The 22801-nt window shown below is 41.6% G+C and overlaps 1 protein-coding gene across 1 annotated transcript in view; it reads left to right on the plus strand.

Annotated features, from left to right (window-relative positions):
* The window catches only part of ALKBH8 (alkB homolog 8, tRNA methyltransferase), a 71936-nt gene that overhangs the window by 10130 nt on the left and 39005 nt on the right, over nucleotides 1–22801 (plus strand). Inside the window, exons 5-8 of the mRNA XM_060234860.1 lie at nucleotides 4357–4488; nucleotides 5599–5694; nucleotides 7885–7989; nucleotides 9804–9874. Coding sequence (XP_060090843.1) covers nucleotides 4357–4488; nucleotides 5599–5694; nucleotides 7885–7989; nucleotides 9804–9874 — 404 coding nt within the window. The remainder of the gene's footprint in view (nucleotides 1–4356; nucleotides 4489–5598; nucleotides 5695–7884; nucleotides 7990–9803; nucleotides 9875–22801) is intronic.

Raw genomic sequence — 22801 nt, forward strand, 5'->3', positions numbered from 1 at the left:
CTAGTTCAAAAGTGCCTCCAGAGAAAGAGCTGGGCATGTTTAGCCTGGTGATATGATCACCATCTTCAAGTACTTGAAGGGCTGTCAGGATGGTGTGGAATTGTTTTCTGTGGCCCCAGAAGGTAGGACCAGAACAAATGAGTTTAAATTAAATCAAAAGAGTTTCCAGCTCAACATTAGGAAGAACTTTCTGATGGTTAGGGAGGTTCCTCAGTGGAACAGGCTTCCTCGGGAGGTGGTGGTCTCTCCTTCCTTGGAGGTTTTTATACAGAGGTTGGATGGCCATCTGACAGCAATGCAGATCCTGTGAATTTAAAGGGAGGTGTTTGTGAGTTTCCTGCATTGTGCAGGGGTTGGACTAGATGACCCTGGAGGTCCCTTCAAACTATATGATTCTGTGATTCCTGATAACCTGCATTTTAGTAATATTGTAGTTTACTGTAACTTATAAATACAGCCAGTGGAACTTACTTTTGCACAAACATGCTGTGATGGAGTTTTAGAGTTTTAATTGCTGATGTTTGGAATACAGAAGTAGTGATCTTAGTGCAAAAATGAAATTTGTTTATAGGCTCTTCTAAGTTAAGTAAAGGTAGTCCCCTGTGCAAACACCAGTCATTTTTGATTCTTGGGTGACATCGCAACGTTTTCATGGCAGACTCTTTATGGGGTGGTTTGCCATTGCCTTCCCCAGCCATCTACACTTCCCCCGCCCCCCCCCCCCCCCCCTCAGCAAGCTGGGTACTCATTTTACTGACCTCGGAAGGATGGAAGGCTGAGTCAACCTTGAGCCGGCTACTTGAACCCAGCTTCCGCTGGGATTGAACTCAGGTTGTGAGCAGAGAGCTCGGACTGCAATACTGCAGCTTTACCACTCTGAGCCACGGGGCTAGCTTAGTTATGCATTAGTTATTTAAGCTTATGTTAGTATTTGCTGCCTGTTAGCAGTACTGCTTTTAAATGTATTATGTGTTTCTTTTTAATGTATTAAAAGCATATTGGTTATTCTTTTGTTTTTTGCTCTTTATATTTCAAGCAATGTTCATTAATTGTCTAAAGGGTAGGGCCGCAGTCCAAAGGACACTTTCTTTTTAATAAAATGGGACTCACTTCTGAATTGACCCGTTTAGGATTGCTCTCTATAACAGTCTTGTCTGGTATATGCTGCCAAATTTGGCTGCTACAAAAGGCTTCTGTGCTATCTGAATTTAAATGGGAGATGTTGACATCTGTTTCCACTTAGAAGCATGCTGCAGTTGGGAAGAAGAGGATGACACCCGGGGGTTGGCACACGTGCTGTCTTGTGCCGTATGTGCATTTCGTAAAAGATGGCCGTCATTCTCAGCTTTCGCAGCGCTCATCTGTGGGGTGGTTGGGAGGATAGTATGGACACTAGAGGCAGTCCACGTTACTCTTCTTCCTTTCATTGGCTGCATAACAGATCTGACATGGCTTATCAGGCTGATAAACAGTTACTCGGCCAGCCATGATGAATAAGAGGTGCCTCAAGATAACTCGGCAGGGAAGCTTTTGCAAATAAAAAGACAATTTTTCAACATCGGGTCACCCCCAAGCCACAAATGTATTTATTTATTTAGATATTTATACCCTGCTTTTCTCCTTAATGGGGACCCACAGTGACTTGTGACATCATTCTCCCCTCCTCCATGTTATCTGCACAGCAGCAACCCTATGAGGGAGAGTGGGCTGAGAGGGAATGACTGGCCAAGATCACCCAGCAGGGATTTGAATGTAGGTCTCCTAGATCCTAGCCTGACACTCTCACTACTACACCACTTGACCGTTTTGAGCCTTCAGGCACCTTTGGAATTCTGCCATAGAGTGGTGGGTGAAACCACAACATGGCTTCCCTGGAAGGCAGAGCCAACCACAAAATGGCTGCTGGAAGAGGTGGGAAAAGGAAAGGTCCCCTGTGCAAGCACCAGTTGTTTCCGACTCTGGGCTGACGTTGCTTTCACAATGTTTTCACGGCAGACTTTTTATGGGGTGGTTTGCCTTCCACAGTCATCTACACTTTCCTGCCTGCAGCCAACCATAAAATGCCGCAGAGTGAGACTGTGCAAAACTCTAACAGAAACTCCTTAACATTTCAGGTAGATCCTCTGCTTAACATGATGACTTTTAAAACAAATACATTGTTTAATGATATTTTCTTACATACATACAACTTTCCTTCTGTTATGCAGCGCAGACTTGTTCTGTGGTGGCAGCTGCTGCTGAAGCAGTGTTTTGTTTTTTAAAATCTGCACAGCCAGTCAGACGCCACGCTGGGCATCCTGGCCCTGCCCACATTCTAAAAATACTTGGTGGGCACCAAGAAAACTGTCAGCAGGTACCATGGTGTCATCCCGGGGGCCACTACACCAAATTGGCTGACATAGGTAACTGTGTAATAAAGTGGTTATTAGAAAACTAGCAGCTTTCTTTGGTCTTGTTTGCAAGCTTGGCACTGATCTTCTGTAAACCAGTGGGAAATGGGAACTTTGAGTGTATCAGCAGGGAGCATATTGTTTGTTGCACTCTCAGTTTCTTGTCTTGAAGCTAGGAAGAAGCTGTATTGGTGCTGGGGTTCACACAAGGCTCTTCCCCTAGTGGAAATTTTTACTTTCTTTTTCTCTGCCAAAAATCTGCCATGCCTTATGACAAGCTATTTTCAGAAATTCTCCGTTTTCAGATGCACCTGCTTCTGGCATGGAGAACTGCTGAGAGAAAAAGAATCTAAAAATGCTATGGGCTTATGGAACTATTGTGGGGGGGGGCAGGTTTAGACACTATGCTGCTTTGTCCTGAATAGTCCAGGAGGTGGTGAAAAAATTAAACTGTTAGGGATTATTAGGAAAGGGATTGAGAATAAAATAGCCAGCATTGTATTTGTAATGGCTCTGTGTAGCTCTCTGGTGCAGCTTCATTTGAAAAACTATGTACAGTTTCTCCAAAAGGACATGGGAGCTTGAAGAAAGTACAGAGGAGGGCAACCAAGATTATTAGGGGGCTGGAGCACCTTCCCTCTGAGAAAAGGCTGAAGACTCTGGGGTTTTTCAGAGATGGCTAAGGGGGTTTATAAAAGTTTATAGAACTATGAATGGGGTGAAGAAAGTTGACAAAAAGAAAATTTTCTCCCTTTCCTAAAATACTTGAGGACATCCAGTGAAGCTGATTGGTAGAAGGTTCAAGACAGACAAAAGAAAATACTGCTTAACACAGAGAGTGATTGACTTGTTGAATTTGCTGTTGGAAGGATGTAGTGATGGCTGCAAGAATAAACAGCTGTTAAAGTTTAGATAAGACTTATCCTCCATGAATCTATCAATGCCAACTAGCCATGGTGACTGAGGGGAACCTCCACATTCAGCGGCACTAATCCTCGGAATCCCAGTGACAGGAGGTAATATCAGGGGAAGGCCTTGGCCTCTATGCCCTATTGTTGGCCAGCTAGAGGAACCTGTTGGCCACTGTGTGAGACAGGATGCTGGACTAAATGGACTATTGGTCTGATCCAGCAGGGTTGTTCTTATGTTAGCTTGATCCCATCAGATTTCAGAAGCTAAGTACAGTTGGACCTGGTCAGTACTTGATTGGGAGACCACCGAGGAATACCAGGGTGGTGATGCGGAGGCAGAGAGAGGCAAACCACCTCTGAAACCTCTTGCCTTGAAAACCCTCAAGGGTTGCTATGTCAGCTGCGACAATGGGGGGGAAAGCGCTGCTTTGAACATCAGAAAGCAGCCTATGAACATTTTAAAAAAAATAAATGCCTGGCTCCTTTTCTTTAGGTCATTTAGACATCCTTTGCCTGTCAGCAGCAAGCAACTGAGAAACCTCAGGAGCCCTGGAAACAGACAATTGCATTCGGCTGAAATCTTGCCTGAAACAGCTGGGGAAAATGATGACCTTTATTTTGACAGAGAAGTCAGGCATTTGAATCTTCAAAACAGTGAGATTTTCATGTCCTCAAAAAAGGGGTTTTCATGTGTAGCACAGCACAATGTGTCGGGACCATCCTGTGGTGTCTGGTTATTACTCTTCTCTGCTGACAGTTCCTTTTGACTCGATCACTTAATTCTCTAGCTCATTTTCCAGAAGTATATAAGACTTCTACTCAGGTGAGTGTCCAAGGAGGAGCAGGGGGGTTAATAGTTTTATCTTAGTATTATTGTTTGTAGTAGGGCTTCCTGCCCAGAGGATCTGGGGATAAAATAGGTTAAAAAGTCTATATAAATTCAGTACTTGTTTTCTTCTTTAAAAAGAACTCTTTATCTGATAAGCTTGCTACTAGCTGCAAGGACACCGAGTTTGTCATTTTCATTGAGAGCCTTCACATTTTTATTCCCACAGTTCCTTGGGAGGTCACAGCACCTACGGCCTTGCCTCCAGGGCTGAGGGTAATTGAAGATCTGGTTTCTCCCGAAGAAGAAAGGCAACTTTTGGAAAGCATTGATTGGACAGAAGATGAGATCATTACAAACGGTAAGGAATACATCTGGTAAAGAGGCTTTCTAGAAGTTTCTTGTTGTCTGTGCTGTTGCTGGTGTTTGTTTTGTTTTGTCTCAGTTACTGACAGGAAGAAGTATGCTTTAACACAGCAAAAATCTCCATTTGTGGGCTCTTCTAGGGGATTTGTTTGCATGGTACACTTGTCTTTGAATCCCCCCACCAAATTACCGTAATTAAAGTGGAACACTCAAGATCTTCATACTTAGCTAACATTTCTAATCTTGTTCTTAGAGCGAACTTTACCTCCTTAGGATTCCAGTCAATGCCAACAGCAGTCATGGAAGGTCATTTTAACCAAACTGCAGTGGCCCAACGTTTATGCATTTGCAGTTCTTATGCAATTGAGGACTTACTTCGCTATTTACTTTTCTGTCCGCTTTATTCTAGTCCAAGGGCTAAGTTTTTAGATGGAATTCCGTCAGATCTAAGTGCTTCTTCAGATGAGGAAAAATAGTATTTCTTTTATCTGACATTGATGCTTACATCTCCCAGAAGGTTTCAGTCTTTACCCTTGCAGCAAAGAAAATACATGCCACGGTGGCAATGCAAAGGGATGATTTGTAGATGTATGTATATCTCTTGTTATTGCAATTGTATTGCATTTGTTGTTATACACTTTTGCTTTACATGATACTTTGTATGTTCATTAACTTCTAGTTTACTTTGCTTTTCCTTGAGATGCTTGCAGACTTGTAACAGCCAATGGCTAATTACAATAAACAAACTGAACATTGAATCCCCCCACCAATGTGCCAGGATAAGTGTTCACCTTATAAGCAAATTTTTTTCACAGGCTGTTGAGCCTAAGGTTTCAAATGCAAAACGGAGGCAAAACTCCTTAGAGAACCCCAGGGCTCTTTTTTTTTTTTTTTGGTAGTGGCGCTCACAACAATAGAGTACTTCCTCAAGTCCTGAGAGGGAAATTGATGGAAATCAGTACAACCTTATACATGTGTACCAGCACCTTAATTAAAAAAAAAATCACTGGAGAACCCCCTTTATTTTCTGTCATCAATGCAAACAATTGAAGCTAACTGATATGTGTGTGATTATTTATTACATATCTTTATTTCCACTTCACAGCTCAGAAGTCTTTGAAACATAGGAGAGTCAAGCATTTTGGATATGAGTTCCGGTATGATAACAACAATGTGGAGAGAGACAGACCATTGCCGGGAGGTGAGCATCTAATTGGGATGCCCTTTATCTGTCTTCTGTTTTTTTTTAATTGCTTCACTCTGTCACCTGTTAGGTAATGCACAGTGCAGTTCTTTACAGAGTTACTGCAGTTTAAACCTGTTGAATGTTGTGGCTATAAACTGGAGGAACTCTATGTAAGATTGCAGTGCAAGCCGCACACCTTCGTATGAAATATATATTTGAGTAAAAACTTGAGGACCAGTTTGGTGTAGTGGTGAAGTGTGTGGACTCTTACCTGAAAGAACTGGGTTTGATCCTCCACTTGCAGCTGCTGGAATGGCCTTGGGTCAGTCATAACTTTAGTAGGAGTTGTCCTTGAAAGGGCAGCTGCTGTGAGAGCCCTCTCAGCCCCTCACAGGGTGTCTGTTGTGGGGGAAGAAGGTAAAGGAGATTGTAAGCCACTCTGAGACACTGATTCAGAGAGAAGGGTGGGGTATAAATCTGTGGTCGTCTTATTTACAGCGTTGGAATCATCATAAAATTTGCAAGGAGGTATGTTTTTGTAATGTTTGGAAAGTCTGTTGAATATGATAGATGAACTCTGGGGGAAGATTTCAGAAGTTTTGCAAGGCAGGAGTTTCCTTTCCATACCTGATTTATCAGACAGACACACACATTCCGACTGTTTTCTTAACACTTTTCAATGTGCCAGTGTACATATGTAGGGAAGAATAAATTTGAAAGTTGCTCCTAGGATTACTTTTTTTTTTTTGGCCTTCCAACAGGAGCCAAACTCTTAACTTATAGCAAGTAATGGGCATCTTAAGGCAGAATGTGTATTTTAGGACAGTAATTCTATCCGTTATAGTTTCCCTACCCCACCCGACAGAATTAGCTTTATTCAAATTGGAGGCCCAGCTTGTCTAAGCTGTACCAAAGTGCTGTCTTATCAAACATCTCCTGTATGTGTGAACAAATGTTGCTATTAAAAAAAAAAGCTTGTGCTCATAAGAGATGAAGAGGCTGTTCTGAAATACCCCAGTGATATATGTGTGTATCATCTCCGTTAAATGTAAATCAGTGTATCACATATATCAGGGTTGGTCAACGGTAGCTCTCCAGATGCTTTTTGCCTACAACTCCCATCAGTCCCAGCGATTGGCCATGCTGGCTGGGGTGATGGGAGTTGTAGGCAAAAAAGCATCTGGAAAGCTACCGTTGACCACCCTGACATATATCATTGTGTATCACATATTTCCTTGTTAGAGATCCAGCATGGTGTAGTGGTTAAGTGCGCAGACTCTTATCTGGTAGAACTGGGTTTGATTCCCCGCTCCTCCACATACACCTGCTGATGTGACCTTGAGTCAGCCACAAATTCTCTCAAGGCTGTTTGTCTCAAAAGCAGTTTCTGTTAGAGTTCTTTCAACCCACCTACCTCACACGATGTCTGTTGTGGGGAGGGGAAGGGAAAGGAGATTTGTAAGCTGCTCTGAGACTCCTTAGGGTAGTGAAGGCCAGGGTATAAATCCAGTCTCTTCAGTGATTATCTAGTCATGAGTAGCTTGTTTGGACTTGCTGCTAAAGCTGTTGTGTTTGGTGTAGTGGTTAAGTGTGCAGACTCTTACCTGGGAGAACTGGGTTTGATTCCCCACTCCTCCACTTGCACCTGTTGGGATGGCCTTGGGTCAGCCATAGCTCTGGCAGAGGTTGTCCTTGAAAGGGCAGCTGCTGTGAGAGCCCTGTCAGCCCCACCCACCTCACAGGGTGTCTGTTATTGGGGAGGAAGATAAAGGAGATTGTGAGCTGCTCTGAGACCCTGAGATTCGGAGTGGAGGGCGGGATATAGATCCAATGGCGTCGTCGTCTTCTTATAGCTGAAGTACAGTTCTGTTTAGGATAGATGGGTGCAGGTTACATCTCTGTGTTGAACATATGTGAAAACCCAGTATGAGAATTGCAATGTAGTCTTCTTATACAATAGCGTGAAAAGAAGTGTTTTTAAGGATGCAGCAAAAATTTACATGACAATAAAAACTGTGGCTATTCAGCTTTGGATACAAAAAATAATCTTAAGGCAGTTGAGGTGTTCTGCTGAGCTGTAACAAGCAGAACTGTGTGATGTTTTTGGAGTTAGATTGTCTTCATATATTTATCTTTAGTTAAACAGACATTTTTCAGGGATCAAAAGATTTAGAGAACACTTACTTTTGTTATTTGCAATGTCAGGTCTCCCAGATCTCTGTAACGTGCTTCTTGCAAAGTGCCTGCACTTGGGACACATTAAGGAGAAACCTGATCAACTAACCATAAATCAGTATGAACCTGGACAAGGTATGTACGTATATTCCATGAACCCTGTCTACCTGATAGTTGAGACTCAAACTTAATTGCACTCAGGAGAATCCAGCACACTGAAGCAGTCATGAAGAATATATCTCTGCACAGCCTCTTTATTCAAAAATAAGAAAATCACATTCTTTCTTATTTAGAGTTTGTGACAACACATAAATGAGGAGGCTGTTCTTCAGCGATGGGCCAGGGCTTCATAATAGAGCATCTGCTTTCTGTGTAGAAGGGCCCAGGTCCAATGCCCAGATGCACCAGTTAAAAGGATCATGTAGGAGAAAATGAGACCTTGGAGAGTAGAAAGTATTGATATTGATAACCCAGTGGTCTGACCCAGCATAAGGTGCTGCGTGTGTCCATGTGGCTGTGGGGTATGCTCCCTATTTCTCCGTTCAGTGCCCAGTTTATCATAATTGAATTCATGCCAGTTCATGCCCTGCAAAGGCACAATGGAATTGAGAATTCTTGCCCTGTTTGTTCCCAGGTTTAACCACTGGTTGTATTAATGTGGTCATCTGTTGTTGCCGTAATTGGGTTGTCTGAATGACCTGCCTTTGAAATGAACCAGGAGAAAAGGAAGAAAGGATGAATCCTTCTGTCAGTGAATTAATATTTGATTTCTAGCTTGCTGCTTGGCCTACAAGCATCTTTGTACATTCCATTAGACGCAATAATTACATCGGATGGTTTTCCATTCGTTCTGATGCATAGTGTTGCTTTGGGATGGCATCTCCCCAAACCCAGTTTGGTGTAGTGGTTAAGTGTGTGGACTCTTGTCTGGGCGAACAGGGTTTCATTCCCCACTTTTCTACATGCAACTGCTGGAGTGACCTTGGGTCAAGTCATAACTCTGTCAAAAGCTGGTCTGGAAAGAACAGTTTCTGTCAGAGCTCTCAGCCCCACCAGGGTGTCTGTTGTGGGGAGGGGAAGGGAAAGGAGATTGTAAGCTGCTCTGAGACTCCTTTGGGTAGTGAAGGGCAGGCTATAAATTCAGTCTCCTCCTCGTACTCCCCTTTTTTCTGTTTCCTTTTACCCCATCCCTCTGTCCCAAATGCTGGCAGTTAGATGTTCACTTTTCTCTCTGTGCACATTACTTCCTTAAGTGGTTTGTCCCTTTGACTTACCAGGAAAATGGCAGTCCTTTATTTCATTCTCTCCATGGGAATATCCAGTGATATGAAAATACATAATGTGGTATCACTGCTTTGTGAGCTTCCTCTCCCTTGCAGTCTGCAACCAGTGAAGTGGACCATGAGAAACTTGTGACGTGATGATGTCACATGAAGCATTAAATTTTTCTGGACTTCATGGAGAGAGAGGAAGAGATATGGAGGTGTTGTTTTTGGTGCCATAATGTTTAGTCTCATCCTAAATAACACATGGAAAGCTGCCTTGTGCAGTATCAGACCATTGTTGCATCAAGGTCCATATTGTCTATTCAGACTGGTAGTGGCTTTTCAAGGTCTTAGGTGGAAGTCTTTCACATCACCTGCTATCTCACCTACTATCTCTTCTATTTAACTGGAGATGACGGGGATTGAACTTGGGACTTTCTGCATGCCACACAGATGCTTTGCCACTGAGCCGTGGATTCTCTTTGCACCATTCTTAGTATTCACAGTTCTCATTCTTTCACAGTGAACGTTTTGCTTCTCTGTTCTTAAAGCAGAACTTTGCAAGGAAGGCTGCAGATGACATTGGACGTTCTTGGGTTTGCTGGTATGGATGGAAGACTGAGGGGGAGGAAATGATCTTCATTGTTGTTCTTTACTTAGCTACCACTTTTATTTATGTTACAGGAATCCCCCCTCATATAGATACACATTCCGCTTTTGAGGATGAGATAATTTCTCTCAGTTTAGGAGCTGAGGTAATGTACATATTTCTTCTGAATATTGGGGCTCCAAATGAACTGAGTTGCTGTTTCTCTGCTAAATGTAAATCAGATGTGCCCCTGAGCTTGCATGCACAGCTCACAGCTCTTAACAGCTGGATACCTTGGCTGAAAAGAAGGACTACTTGGGGTGACTGTAGGAATGTATCATTCCTCTTGCTCATCCCATGATATTTTATTTATTAAAACATTTACATCCTGCCTTTCCCCATTCCACTTTCCTCCCTGGTGGGAACTCAAAGTGACTTATCCCAATTTCCCCTTTCTCTATTTTATCTTAGCCTCACAATAACTCTGAGGTAGGTTAGGCTGCATGTTTGACTAGCCCAAGATCATCCAGCGAGCTTCTGTGGCAGAATGGGGATTCAAACCTGAGTCTTCCAGATCCTAGTTTGATGCTCTAACCACTGCACCACACTGGTTCACATCAATAAAACCCCCAAAGCCTCCCTACCCTAATAATACATAATGAAATGTAATAAAATGCCTGCAGCCTGCACTCCACTAACAGCTCTGGTGAATGAAAGTGCCTGGCATATATCTCTGGAGGTAAGGTGGCTTGCAGTGGCCCTAAACCTCTTTGGCTTGTATGTCCAATCTTTACAGGACCGTGTTTTTTTCCAGTTGTCATCCCGCTGTATTTTTTCATAAGTTCAACCTGACATATGCCAGCATCTTAAGGCTGCTTCCCATCTTTTGATTTCTTATTTGCATTTGAAAATATGAATGTAAGGAAGTGAGTTTGGCAGTTTCTTGGGCTCTTCCATATGCATGGTTTTAAAATTCATATATACAATATGATGGGATCCAGGGCAAGTTAGGGGTTTGGGAGCTGGACTGGGACCCAGGATACCAGGTCAAAATCTCCATTTTGCCATTATGCTTACTGGTTGATTAGTCCTTCAGTCTTGTCTACTCAGACTGCCAGGATCTCAGGCAGAGGTCATTCACATCACCTATTGCCTGGTCCTTTGAATTGGAAGTGCTGAGGATTGAAACTAGGACTTTTTGTGTGCAAAGCAGGGGCTCTTCCACCGAGCCGTAGCCATGGAATCTCTGGGTTACTCTAAGTGGTTGTGAGGGTCTCCTGAGTTTGTCGGGGGAATTAGCCAGGAGACCCCTAGGTTGTATAAGAGGTGGATAAGCAGGATCTCCACCTATGTTTATGGGGGATTTTTCCTTCAGAAGAATTTTGAAAATGAACCAAGCTTTAATTAATGAAATAGTTTTTATTAAAGAAAAATTAAAGAATAAAGTCAAATTTATTAATTGAAGAGCACTCCAGACACACATACAAGTTCCAAAAATATAGTAGCTTACAGAGACAAGAAGGGAACTTACTTTATACAGGACTATATTTAGCTATTCTGGAACAGAGATTTGAGGAGAAAGGTGATCAAAACAAACCAGCGTTCCTGTCAGAGAAGAATTGCCCAGCTTTATGTTGGGGTGTAAATTCAGTGGACATCTAGATACTACAAACACACAGACACACACAAACAGTCTCACAGAGAGAGCCAATCTACTGAACAGAGTGTGTGTGGATATGACATGATTGCTCCTAGAACAATGCTCTGGTGATGTTAGTGAAATGTGTCTGAAGCTCCACAGGTTTCTCAGCAAATATAAATGTAATGTAACATTCATATGAAAATTGTTTGGTGACCTCTAACAGACAGGGCAAGAAAGCTATTACAAAGGGGTGTTACGAGATTAAAATGGTGCACATAGGTAAGATTAACATAGGATAACTATGTAAGGGAAAGTCAGGCAATACCAGTATTGGGATTCAAGTTTTTCCGGGAATCCCAGTCCCCCCGCTCCCTCCCCCCCTGGTTCAATAGACTCAAACTGAAAAATACTGGGGGGAAATTGCACACCCCTAGTTTCTTGCGTTGTGTTCAGGAGAGCAAAAAAAAAAGTGCAATGGTCTTTGTCTGCTCTGAATGCTCATTATTTCAGACATTTGCTGACAGCTCATTTCAGAAAAGCTGATGGTTGTGATATTTTTGAAAGAGAAGGTTACCTAGAGGAGGAAGAAAGGATTTGCTGCCTCCTTGCTTTACCTTGGAGCCATTCTTGCCCCCACCTGTTGAATTTTTTAATACAAGATGAAGATTTCTTAGAAGTAGCTACCAAGAGGATTCCTGCAGGGAGCGCTGCCTGAGAAACCTTTGCAAATAAAGAAGATATTTTATTCAGTTTTATAGAATTTTTTTAAAAAATAATATGCAGAGGCACTGATGCAGTTTTTCCATCGTAGTCCAGCCTGGTGGGCACAGACTCATGGATGGTTTTCATCTTCTGTTGTAAATGATGAAGGCTGACATAGGTGTGCTGAAGAGACTTTCTTTAGAGGAAGAGATAAAAGCAGAGGTAGAAAACTGAGGGGAGAGGAAACCTCTACATTTCTAAGTAATTATGTATTTAGTGTACCATAAACCAAACTTTCTGAAAGAATTTGCTATAAGGGGATTGATTTCCTGCTGCTTCTCCTGGCATCATTGTCTTTTCCAGTGACTTTTGTCTTCTCATAAAGTGACCAAAGTACAGTAGCATCAGTTTGGTCATTTTAACTTTTAGGGGCAGTTCAGTCTTGAGTTGTCTTTTTGGCAGTCCACGTTATCTGTAAATTTCTTCTCCAACAGCACTTTTCGTTTTCATTACCCATTACAATCAAATAGCAGAACCCTACATTGGCTGCATATTTACCTGATTAATCTACCAAGCAAAGCTTGCTGTTCTATTTCAGAACAGTATCGAACACTTAAGAAAAACAGTCCTTTAGAAGCAGGATTCTATTAAATTGGAGCAGGATGTTTTGGGTCTTTGCCAAATACAGGAAGCAAAAAAAGTTTTTGGGAGGGCGGGGAATGAAAAGGGAAGGCAGAAGATGAAAAGGTAATAACTTGAGGAAAGTGAACATTTTCCTGTTCTACTGGAATATGCTTCCATGTTCCATGAAAACCCAGTGAGAATATCTGGCAGTAAAATAAAATTGGCTGTCTTTTCCTAAGAATTGTTTGGCATTCATATTCTGGGCTTGAAAAGTACCTGTGAAATATGTGATCTCATCAACAGAATATCCCAAAGCCTGTGTTTCATCCAAATGTTTGATGGCGTTTTGTAGTAGAGTACTTATTTCCTGTTATCTTGAGAGCATCCATAATTGCTTTGTTATAATCTCCAGAGAGCCTGGTTGCTGCTCTGGTCGGGTTTTCCTCTGGCATGGCTCTTGACGATACTCTTAATGTGTCTTGTACAACATCTAGCATATTGCGCTGTGATTGCATGGGACTCTGCAAAGTGAACAACCTTATACATTATTAAAGGAGGAAGGAAGAAGAGTAAATTAAATTGTAAGCAAATGTTTAGGATTGGGTTGTTTATTGGTAGCATCTACATTGGGTGTCCTAATTTACCAGAATAAACTATTCACAAGTTGAGGGGTCTATGAGGAATCCTGTGTGTGTGTGTGTGTAGAATTCGGGAATCTCTAAACTTCCAGGGAGTTCAGCAGATTGACCCCCCTCTCCATTTCTCTTTATTTGACATTCCATACTTTCTAAAACCTTTTCAGCATTTACCAGATTGATTTCTTTTGAAGTCTCCCTCAATTTACAGAATTATATTTTTCAGCATGTCTTGGGAGTTTCCCAAGTGATACTTCTTTCTTGTTTGTGGATGACCTCCTTGTGTGGCTTTTGCCACCTGCATTGGTGGGAGAGGCCACAAATTTACTTTTAGATATAGTTATTGTTTGTGATTTCTCTGAATGATGTCTCTGCCATAATGGCACACTGTAGTGCTTTTGTTTGTTATTGCATTCATGTAGCTCAGCTCAGGAAAAGGGGTCCACATGTAGTAGCAGTCTTCTGGTGATATGCATCTTTGTGGACATCTTGAAACATATCACAATATTTGCCTAAAAGCCATTGAGCTAATTAGATGCTTTGTTTGATACATGTGGGGTGTGTTTATTCCTCATCTAGAATTACCAATTATTATGAGCAACTAGAACCAGATCTTTTGGATAAACCTTTAGCTCTTTCATTAAAATAAATCTTCACTAAGAAATGTGGTTGTCTTTTTAAAGCCTTCATTTTGTTAGTAATTCCTTTATCATTTGTCTTTTCTCCTGTATTGCATTGTGTTTTACTTTACAATATCGTTTGAAATGAAGAGAATCACATAATGAGAGTGGGAAAACTTAATCACTCTTATTTTTCTCAAAAGGTCAAAAGACTTGTGTGCCCAGAATTCTATATTAACACCCCCAGCTTGGTCTGTCTGCTGTTCAGGTTTTTTAATCTGACCTCCAGCTATGAAGGCATAGTTAGCACATTACTGTGCGGTAGGGAAGCAACATTATTCTCATGACACTGATGGAAAACTCAGCGGTTTGATATCTTTCAAGAAGTCTAGCAAGAAGATGTTTGATGTAGTGGTTAAGTGTGCAGACTCTTATCTGGAAGAACTGGATTTGATTCCCCACTCCTCCACTTGCAGCTGCTGGAATGGCCTTGGGTCAGCCATACTCGGAGAGCCAGTTTGGTGTAGTGGTTAAGTGTGTGGACTCTTATCTGAGAGAACCAGGTTTGATTCCCCACTCCTCCACTTGCACCTGCTGAGATGGCCTTGGGTCAGCCATAGCTCTGGCAGAGGTTGTCCTTGAAAGGGCAGCTGCTGTGAGAGCCCTCTCCAGCCCCACCCACCTCACAGGGTGTCTGTTGTGGGGGAGGAAGGTAAAGGAAATTGTGAGCCACTCTGAGACTCTTCGGAGTGGAGGGCGGGATAGAAATCCAATATCATTATCATAGCTCTCGCAGAGCTGTCCTTGAAAGGGCAGCTTCTGAGAGAGCTGTCTCAGCCCCACCCACCTCACATGGTGTCGTGGGGGAGGAAGATAAAGGAGATAGTGAGCTGCTCTGAGACTCTTGATTCAGAGTGGAGGGCAGGATATAAATCATCACCATCGCCATTATCACCATTATAATTCTAGCCAACTTTTCTGGCTCAGCTCAGCACATGCAAGACAGTTCAGATAGAGGGCTGTTGAGTTCTGCTGATGCATATGTGAACTGAGAATTCAAGTGTCAGATATAGAATCTTGAGGACTTTTGCAAAGGTGCCCTTAATGATCTCTCTTATCTAGGACGCAAACTGGGAATTCTTAAATTGCCCCTTTTCTTGGTGACATTGTTTGGATACTGGGCTGTTGACCAGTTTTGGAACATTGGCTGATGTCTGACCTCATCCTCCTCAGGAGGCTACACCATAGAGTAGCCCCAACACATCGCTGTGGCTGCACATTAGAGAAGACCAGTACTGATTAGAAAGCTGTCTTTATGAGGAGACTGCCACATTGCTGATTAGAAAGCTGTCTTTACGAAAAGACTGCCACATTACTGATCTTCAGGGCTCCCCAGAATGTCATTGGAAAATACAAATCTGCAATCAATTAAGAGTTCATCAAGACAGTTCATTAAGAGGGGAAGGTGTAGTAATTAAAAGGAGCTGCAGGATCAAAACAGCCACCTGTGATGAGAGAAAAAAAACATCCCTCACCTAGAAAGAAATGTCTTATGGTTCTAATCACAGAAATGAATGTAGCTGTACTTTTTTGGAGGCAGTACAATAAGGATGCTATCATGAACATCCTTTTTATGACAGAACATTGACTCTCATAAACTTTTATCTCAAAAATCTTGTCATCCCTAAAGTGCTACTAGACTCAAATCTAGTTATCCTTTTTTTAAAAATAATTCATCTTTTTGTTTATGCACAAAGCAGATCAATGACTAGGGATGGGCATGAACTGAAAAATGAAGCAAAATTTGTCACAGATTTTGCCTATTCATGGATTGCGAACGGAAGCTCATGACACGTCTGCTGTCACAAACTTCCATGAACTTTTAAAGCAGTTCATGGTGGTTTGTGGGCCCATGTTCCCTGTGAAAGCTGCAAAGATAGCTTTTTCCGGCTGTCTTGTACAGTACCTGTAAAGTTTAAAGGGACTGCACAAGACAGCCCGAAACAGCTGAGCGACATTTAAAAAATATTATAAATAGTATAGTTTCGAAAAAACCCAACCATAGCCTGGCTTGTGGTGGCCAAACTTGTTTAATGTAAGAGCCACATAGAATAAACATTGGATGTTTGAGAGCTTCAAGACATGAACATCAGATGTTGGGAGCAGCAAGAAAGGAAGGAAGGAAAATAGATGGGGGAAGGAGAGGTGGAAAAGAAGAGCAACTAACTTTAAATGTCTTCTCCAAGGCACCAGCTGACTTGGCTTGGAAAAATGATTTAAAGAGATAAATGCCTTTTCCGAGCTGGCCAATGTGGTGATGGGAGCTTTGAGAGCTGCACAATATGTGTGAAGGAGCCTCATGTGGCTCCCGAGCTGCAGTTTGGCCACCCCTGCTATTTATGATGAAACAAACACTTGGACTACCCTTTGCAAGTGATGGAGCAAATATCGCTTTGGCCTAAAGACCTTGTGAGATGCTTGCTTGGAAAACAGCTGCTTTCTTAAGTGTGGCTGCTGTATTCTTGACTTCCATGTGGTGTCTCCAGAGATACATAAACTACCACTGTTTTCTGGAGCATTGCTTCAACTCAGGCTCAGAGTTGTAAATACTGCCCTCAGATATTAGTGGTTTAATATGGGGGATGAATTAGAATCAGGAAGAATTAGGATTCCCTTTAGCAAAGCTGTGAAAGGAACAGAACCAATAACGAGATGCTCCTGACCTAGCTTTTCCTAAAATCTGTTTTGCTTTGGCATACGATTCTGCCTCAGTTTTCAATTTTCAGATCTGTTTTTACATATCACTGATATACCCCAGCAGCTAGGGCAGGGGTGTCAAACATGTGGCCCAGGGGTTGAATCAGGCCCCCAGAGGGCTCCTAGCAGGCCCCTGAGCAACTGGCTGTCACCGGCTTCCTTCTGCCTCTCTCTTGCTTCCTTCTGTATCACAGCTTGCTTTGCTAGGCTTGCTCAATCATAGAGGAGCTACAGAGCAAAGCCTCTAATTTCTCCATTGGCTGTGGCTCCTCCCTTGGGGAGGAAGGGGGGGTGGGAGAGCTTGCTTTGTCAGGCTCTCTCAATTGCACAGCAGAGCTACTTAGTCAAGACTTTCTTCCTTCTGTTGGCTGAGGCTCCTCCCCCTTCTGGTCCCCTAGGGAAGGGAGGAAAGGGCCAGAGCTTCCTTTGCCCAGTTCCCTGGATCCCGTGGGAGAGATACAAAGAAAGCACCTTTAAGACCGAGTGCTAATATTTTAATCCTGTTTTATTTTAAGGGTTTTTTTTCCATCTTTGTGTTTGTCTGTGTCCTTTATAAAGGTTTGTTTCCATCTTTGTGTTTGTCTATGTCCTATATCTCTGGTACCTGGCATTACATTTTGTGGCATGCATGGCCCGGCCCGACAAGGTCTCATTTATGTCAGATTTGACCCTCACAACAAATGAGTTCGACACCCCTGATCTAAGGTCATACATGACAAACGCAGATTAACAGGACAAATAAGAACCTTTGATATGAGGATCTCATCAATATTTCCTTCTGCCTTGTGATTTAAACAATGTATATATGTTGTGCTATGGCAGTTTGCAAGAAAAAAAAAGAACTAAAAACTATGACAAGCCACATATGTGCCAATTCCAAAATTAGTTCTAGCACTTAACGAAGTTAAAACCATAAGCAGGCAGAACAGAGTGTGGGCTGAACAGATCCCCTCCTTAATAGAAGATTATCCGTTTTTGACTAGGCAATTTCTGTGAGTTTATTAGTCATGAGACTTGTGGCCACAAAAGTAACACTTTTGTTCTGTTGGCTCTTGGGTCTTAATATGTGAAAGGCCCTGTTCTGTCCCCCAGGCAAACTGAAAACTACATATTAAAAAGCTGATTTAAAACATTTTGCCTACCTATAAAGGTATGTTAAGGTTAACATATGAGCATTTTTAGAGTGCATGTTACTCTTCCAAAGTGGTAGTTTTTACAGATACCTGTGTGGTAGGATGACCAGATGTCTTCTCTTTTTGAGGCCTGTCTTCTGAAATGCTCAAGTTCTATTTCTTTCCAGTAAAATTGACTGACAAGTGTGTTTGTTTGCTGAAGAGGCTTTTTGAGTGACAAGCTGTCACTCAAGGAACCGAGTGCTGCCTGCTGACCCAAGATGAACAGAGGTTGGCTCCTAGTACTCTGTTCAGTTTTTTCTATCCCCTGTCCTTGAGGCATTGGCAGCATTGTTTATGGAAGGAAACTGCAGGCAAGGTGGCTGTGGAAGCTCCATTCCTAAACAGCTGCAGGGTACCCAGAGCTTGCAGTCATAAAGAGGACTGCTAAGGCAAACCAGGCTGTTTTTGGTGAACTAAAGAAGATGAGGTCGAAGATGGGAGAAAAAAGTTCCTTGTTACCTGTTGGCACCTGGATATCTGGCACAGCTGGCACTATGGTGAGGTAAATTTCTGTTCAAATTAATGAAATTATGTGCAAATTTGCATCTATGAATAAATTAGGATTCAGAAATTTTGTCCTCTCCCTCCCGGTCTTATCCTCCATACATGGTCACCCTACCATAGGGGGATTTGTCATTTCACTGCATTCTTGTTGGTGTGAGCTTAGTTATCTAACCAGGATACAGCATTGGCATTTACTTCTATATGAGAGAATTTGGTGTTTGTCCAAGGCTCTTTACCAGGGTGTGTTTTTACCCCGGCCAGTATCTACTCATGAAGGAAGCCTGAGTGATTGGCCTCCCAAAGAGAGGAAGGACACAACAACTCCTACATGGGGAAAGTAAAGGTCCCCTGTGCAAGCACCAGTCGTTTCCGACCCTGGGGTGACGTTGCTTTCACAACGTTTTCACGGCAGACTTTTTACAGGGTGGTTTGCCATTGCCTTCCCCAGTCATCTACACTTTCCCCCCAGCAAGCTGGGTACTAATTTTATCGACCTTGGAAGGATGGAAGGCTGAGCTGTCTACGTGAAAACCCAGCTTCCGCCGGGGATCGAACTCAGGTCGTGAGCAGAGCTTAGGACTACAGTACTGCAACTTTAACACTCTGCGCCACAGGGCTCTTAGCTCCTACATGCGGACAGTTGTATTATTGCCTCTTGTGGGGTTCCTCCCCCTGCCCTCAGGTCAGAAAACTGTTATATTGGTTCCAAATGCAACAAATAAAGAGCTTGGTGGAAAACGATTTTAAAAGTGAAGGAATAAGGAAGGAGCAAACTGAATTAGAAAAAGTTCTGCTTGGAGATAATAAGTTGATTTCAAAACTATATAAACTATTATTGAAATGGTCCACTGAAGATGAAGTAGTAAAATTTCAAATGATAAAATGGGCAATTAATGTAAAGAAATACAGATGGAAACATGGGAATACTTGTGGAAGAACTCTATTAAAATCCCGACATGTTAAGTATTAAAGAAAACTGTTTTAAAATTATGTATAGATGGTATATGATTCCTAAAAAGTTGGCAAAAATGAATAATAAGATGCCGGATAGATGTTGGAAATGTAAAAAACATGAAGGTTCTTTCTACCATATGTGGTGGACTTGTGAAAGAGCAAAACAGTTTTGGCAAATGATTCAACAAGAAATTTCTAGAATCTTGGGATATGAATTTAAGAGAACTCCAGAGACTTTCCTATTGGGATTACAAATGGAGAAATTTCCAGAAGAAGATAGAACTGTAATTTGGTACTTGCTTTCAGCTGCTAGGACATTGTATGCGCAGTTATGGAAGCAAGATAAAATACCAGGAAAATGGGACTGGATTGTAAAAGTTATGTCATGGAGTGAAATGGATAGACTTACAAGAATCTTGAAAGACTATGATTTAGAAGGATTTAAAATGGATTTGGATAAATTCAGAAGATATATAGAAAAAGAATGGAAAGTAAAAGGACATTGGGTGATTTTTGAGAATACCAATTAAGTTTTAAGAAGAAAGAAGATGAACTATAATAACTGAGAACAGAGAGAGCTGACACCTGACATCAGCTAGAGTTCCCAGTGACCAGCCATCTGAAAAGCAGAACCGCCAATATAGTAATGGTACAGCACCGTGGAATAGTTTTTAAATTTTAATTGTATTAATGTTTTATAGATTTTATTGACTTATTGTTTTAAATCGTGTAAACGACTGTTGTAAGCCGCCCTGAGTCCGCTTGCGGAGAGGGCGGGTAAAAGTCTAATGTAAATAAATAAATTAAATAAACTGAGTGGGATTTTATAAAATATAAAAAATGTCTTTTTTATTTTTTTGCAAAATGATATATATATATCTTTTTATTATTAAGATTCTTTTAAAGTTAAGGATACCTTTTGATATTAGTGTTTTAAGTAATTGGCACCGGCGGGGGTCAAGATTTGAGGGGAGGGTAGGAGGAAAAAGAGTAATGTATGGGGAAGGTATTAAGTGTTTATTAATATTTTATTAGTATTGGATATAATTACCATATGTTACCAAATAAAATTGTTTTAACTCGTAAAAAAGAAAACTTGTATTGAGAATGCCTTAGTTTCTTTTTCTCGGCTTTAAAAGATGCTTTATTTCTGTAAAAAAACCCCTCATTCTGCAAGTCTTATTTCTCACTGTTGCACCATCCTGATTCAAGTTTTTATTAAAAAAGCATGCACAATCTTTGCAAGGCTATTGGAGAAGCAAGTTTTCCTCTTTCATTTCAGTTGTTCTAATGGGATCCCTGGCCATAACATTCCACAGTGCATCTTTCTTGCACAAAATTACCTGCTTGTTTCCTCTCATTCTGACAGCCACTTCTAAGCAAGCCTTTCCCCTCCATTTCATCCTCACCATAACCCTGTGAGGTAGGTTAGACTGACAGGTGTTGTGGAGGAGTATCTGTTTCATGAAAGGGTTGGCAATCAACTGCCAGATCTTATTATGCAGGTATTGCCAGGCAGAACACTTCAAAGGAATTGCCTCGAGTGATGATCTTCACAGAGGCTATTATCAAGAGAAACGATCTATAATCCACTCTCCAAGTGAGATAGTAGCATCCTACTTTACCCCCTTATCATAGAGCTGAATTTTCTTTTTTAAAAATTTCTTTTGAAATGGGCTTCCGGTGGGTGGAGGGGGTTTGTGCTCCCTGCTATCTTGTTGTTCTGTCAGTTGGCTCTTCTGTCATTTTGACACAGTAGACATTCCACACTTTCGCTCATGTTTCGTACTCAGTTCCAAAAAAAGACCGAGGAAAACATCTTCCACCGAATATAGTCAGGGCTGTGTGCGTGTCACGATTCTGCTGGTGGGCAGGAAGGCTACAGAATGGACCACCAAATCCAGCTTTCTAACAACCTTAGAGTCTACTTTTAAAAAGTAAATAAAAAAATATAATTTTGGAACTTTTATTGACAGTCATGCTCATAGGCATGGGTATAATCTAGCCATACTTGCTTCTGTATGGTGTGATGGTTAAGAGCGGTGGACTCTAATCTGGAGAACTGAGTTTGATGCCCCACTTCACCACATGAAGCCTGCTTGGTGACCTTGGGCCAGTTAAAGTTCTCTCAGAACTCTCAGCCCCACTTACCTCACAGGGTGCCTGTTGCAGGGAGAGAAATGGAAGGCAATTGTAAGCCACTCTGAGGTTGTGATCACACATGCTAACTAATGAAGTTTCAAACCACTTTCAATGCACTTTCCAACTGGATTTTACTGTGTGAACTAGCAAAATCCAGTTGGAAAGTGCATTGAAAGTGGATTGAAACTGCATTATTTAGCATGTGTGATCCTAGCCTGAGACTCCTTAAAACTGAGAAAAGTGGGGGATAAAAACTCTTCTTCTGTGTCTTTGGAAGGAAGCTTCCAGTTGTCTCCAGATGTGAAATTTTTGTTGCCAATCAAACTACACTCAGATGAATATCACAAGATCAGTGTACGGAGTTCATGAATGTATTTTTTGATGTTATGTACAGTAGTAATCACAAAGTAATTGGACTGTTTCTTCTTAGCTTAATGTAGTGCTTTTTCTGATCCCTGCAGTATTTCTTTTCTATTGCGTCTGTCTGCTTTGTCTCTTCACTGCTGCTTTATGGTTCCATCTGTCCATATTCATACTGACCAAACCCCTCCTATGTGTAATGTTCCCCATACAGTAAGATTCTTATAAGGAAGCTCCATCCGTTGCAGATGACAGGAGTCGCCTCTTCTTTCCAAAGATATTTTCCTTGACATAATTCTCTGCACCCCCTTTTTGATACTCTTTTGATTGAGGCAACTTCTACAGTTCTATGTCTCAAGCATATTTTGAGGGAGGAGAATGCAGGTGTCAGTTGCTAAGCAACAGCTAGAGTAAAGGAGTATGTCAGTAGTCACCTAGCAACCCCCATGTCATTGATCCTCCTATGTAACTAGGGGGTTTATTACAGGGACTCTCTCATGGACTAGGATCCTGGAAAGTTTAATAGATTATGTAATTCAGGCTTTTCCTCTAAATGATACTTGGTTGAGGGTGTGGCTCTCCTCTCCCTCTTGCACCTTCTTGATTTGATTTTTCCTTTTGAAATCTGTCTCATTCCTATTTCCTTTCAGATAAATATATTATTGAAAGAAATTGTAAAAAACCGTGATATCTAAAGCACTTGATCAAATGAATGTCTCATCTTCCTTTTCTTAAAAATCAGAGTTCTGTATCGATCCTTTTACTGAAATGCATGCTTCCAAAATCTTGCCTTCTCTGATGTGTTGATGTAGATGCCCAGGGACTAAAATATAAATAAAAGTAATCTTAATTTTTTGGATTTATCAGTAGTGGTTATTTTTTTATTTTCTGAGCTATTTTTGGGCAGATAAGTACACAGAGCATGAAATGAACCTGCTGATGCTGGCCAGAAATTAACAGCTACCAAGCTGAGCTGTG

Source organism: Heteronotia binoei, chromosome 3, assembly GCF_032191835.1.
Source record: "Heteronotia binoei isolate CCM8104 ecotype False Entrance Well chromosome 3, APGP_CSIRO_Hbin_v1, whole genome shotgun sequence".
Taxonomy (NCBI): domain Eukaryota; kingdom Metazoa; phylum Chordata; class Lepidosauria; order Squamata; family Gekkonidae; genus Heteronotia; species Heteronotia binoei.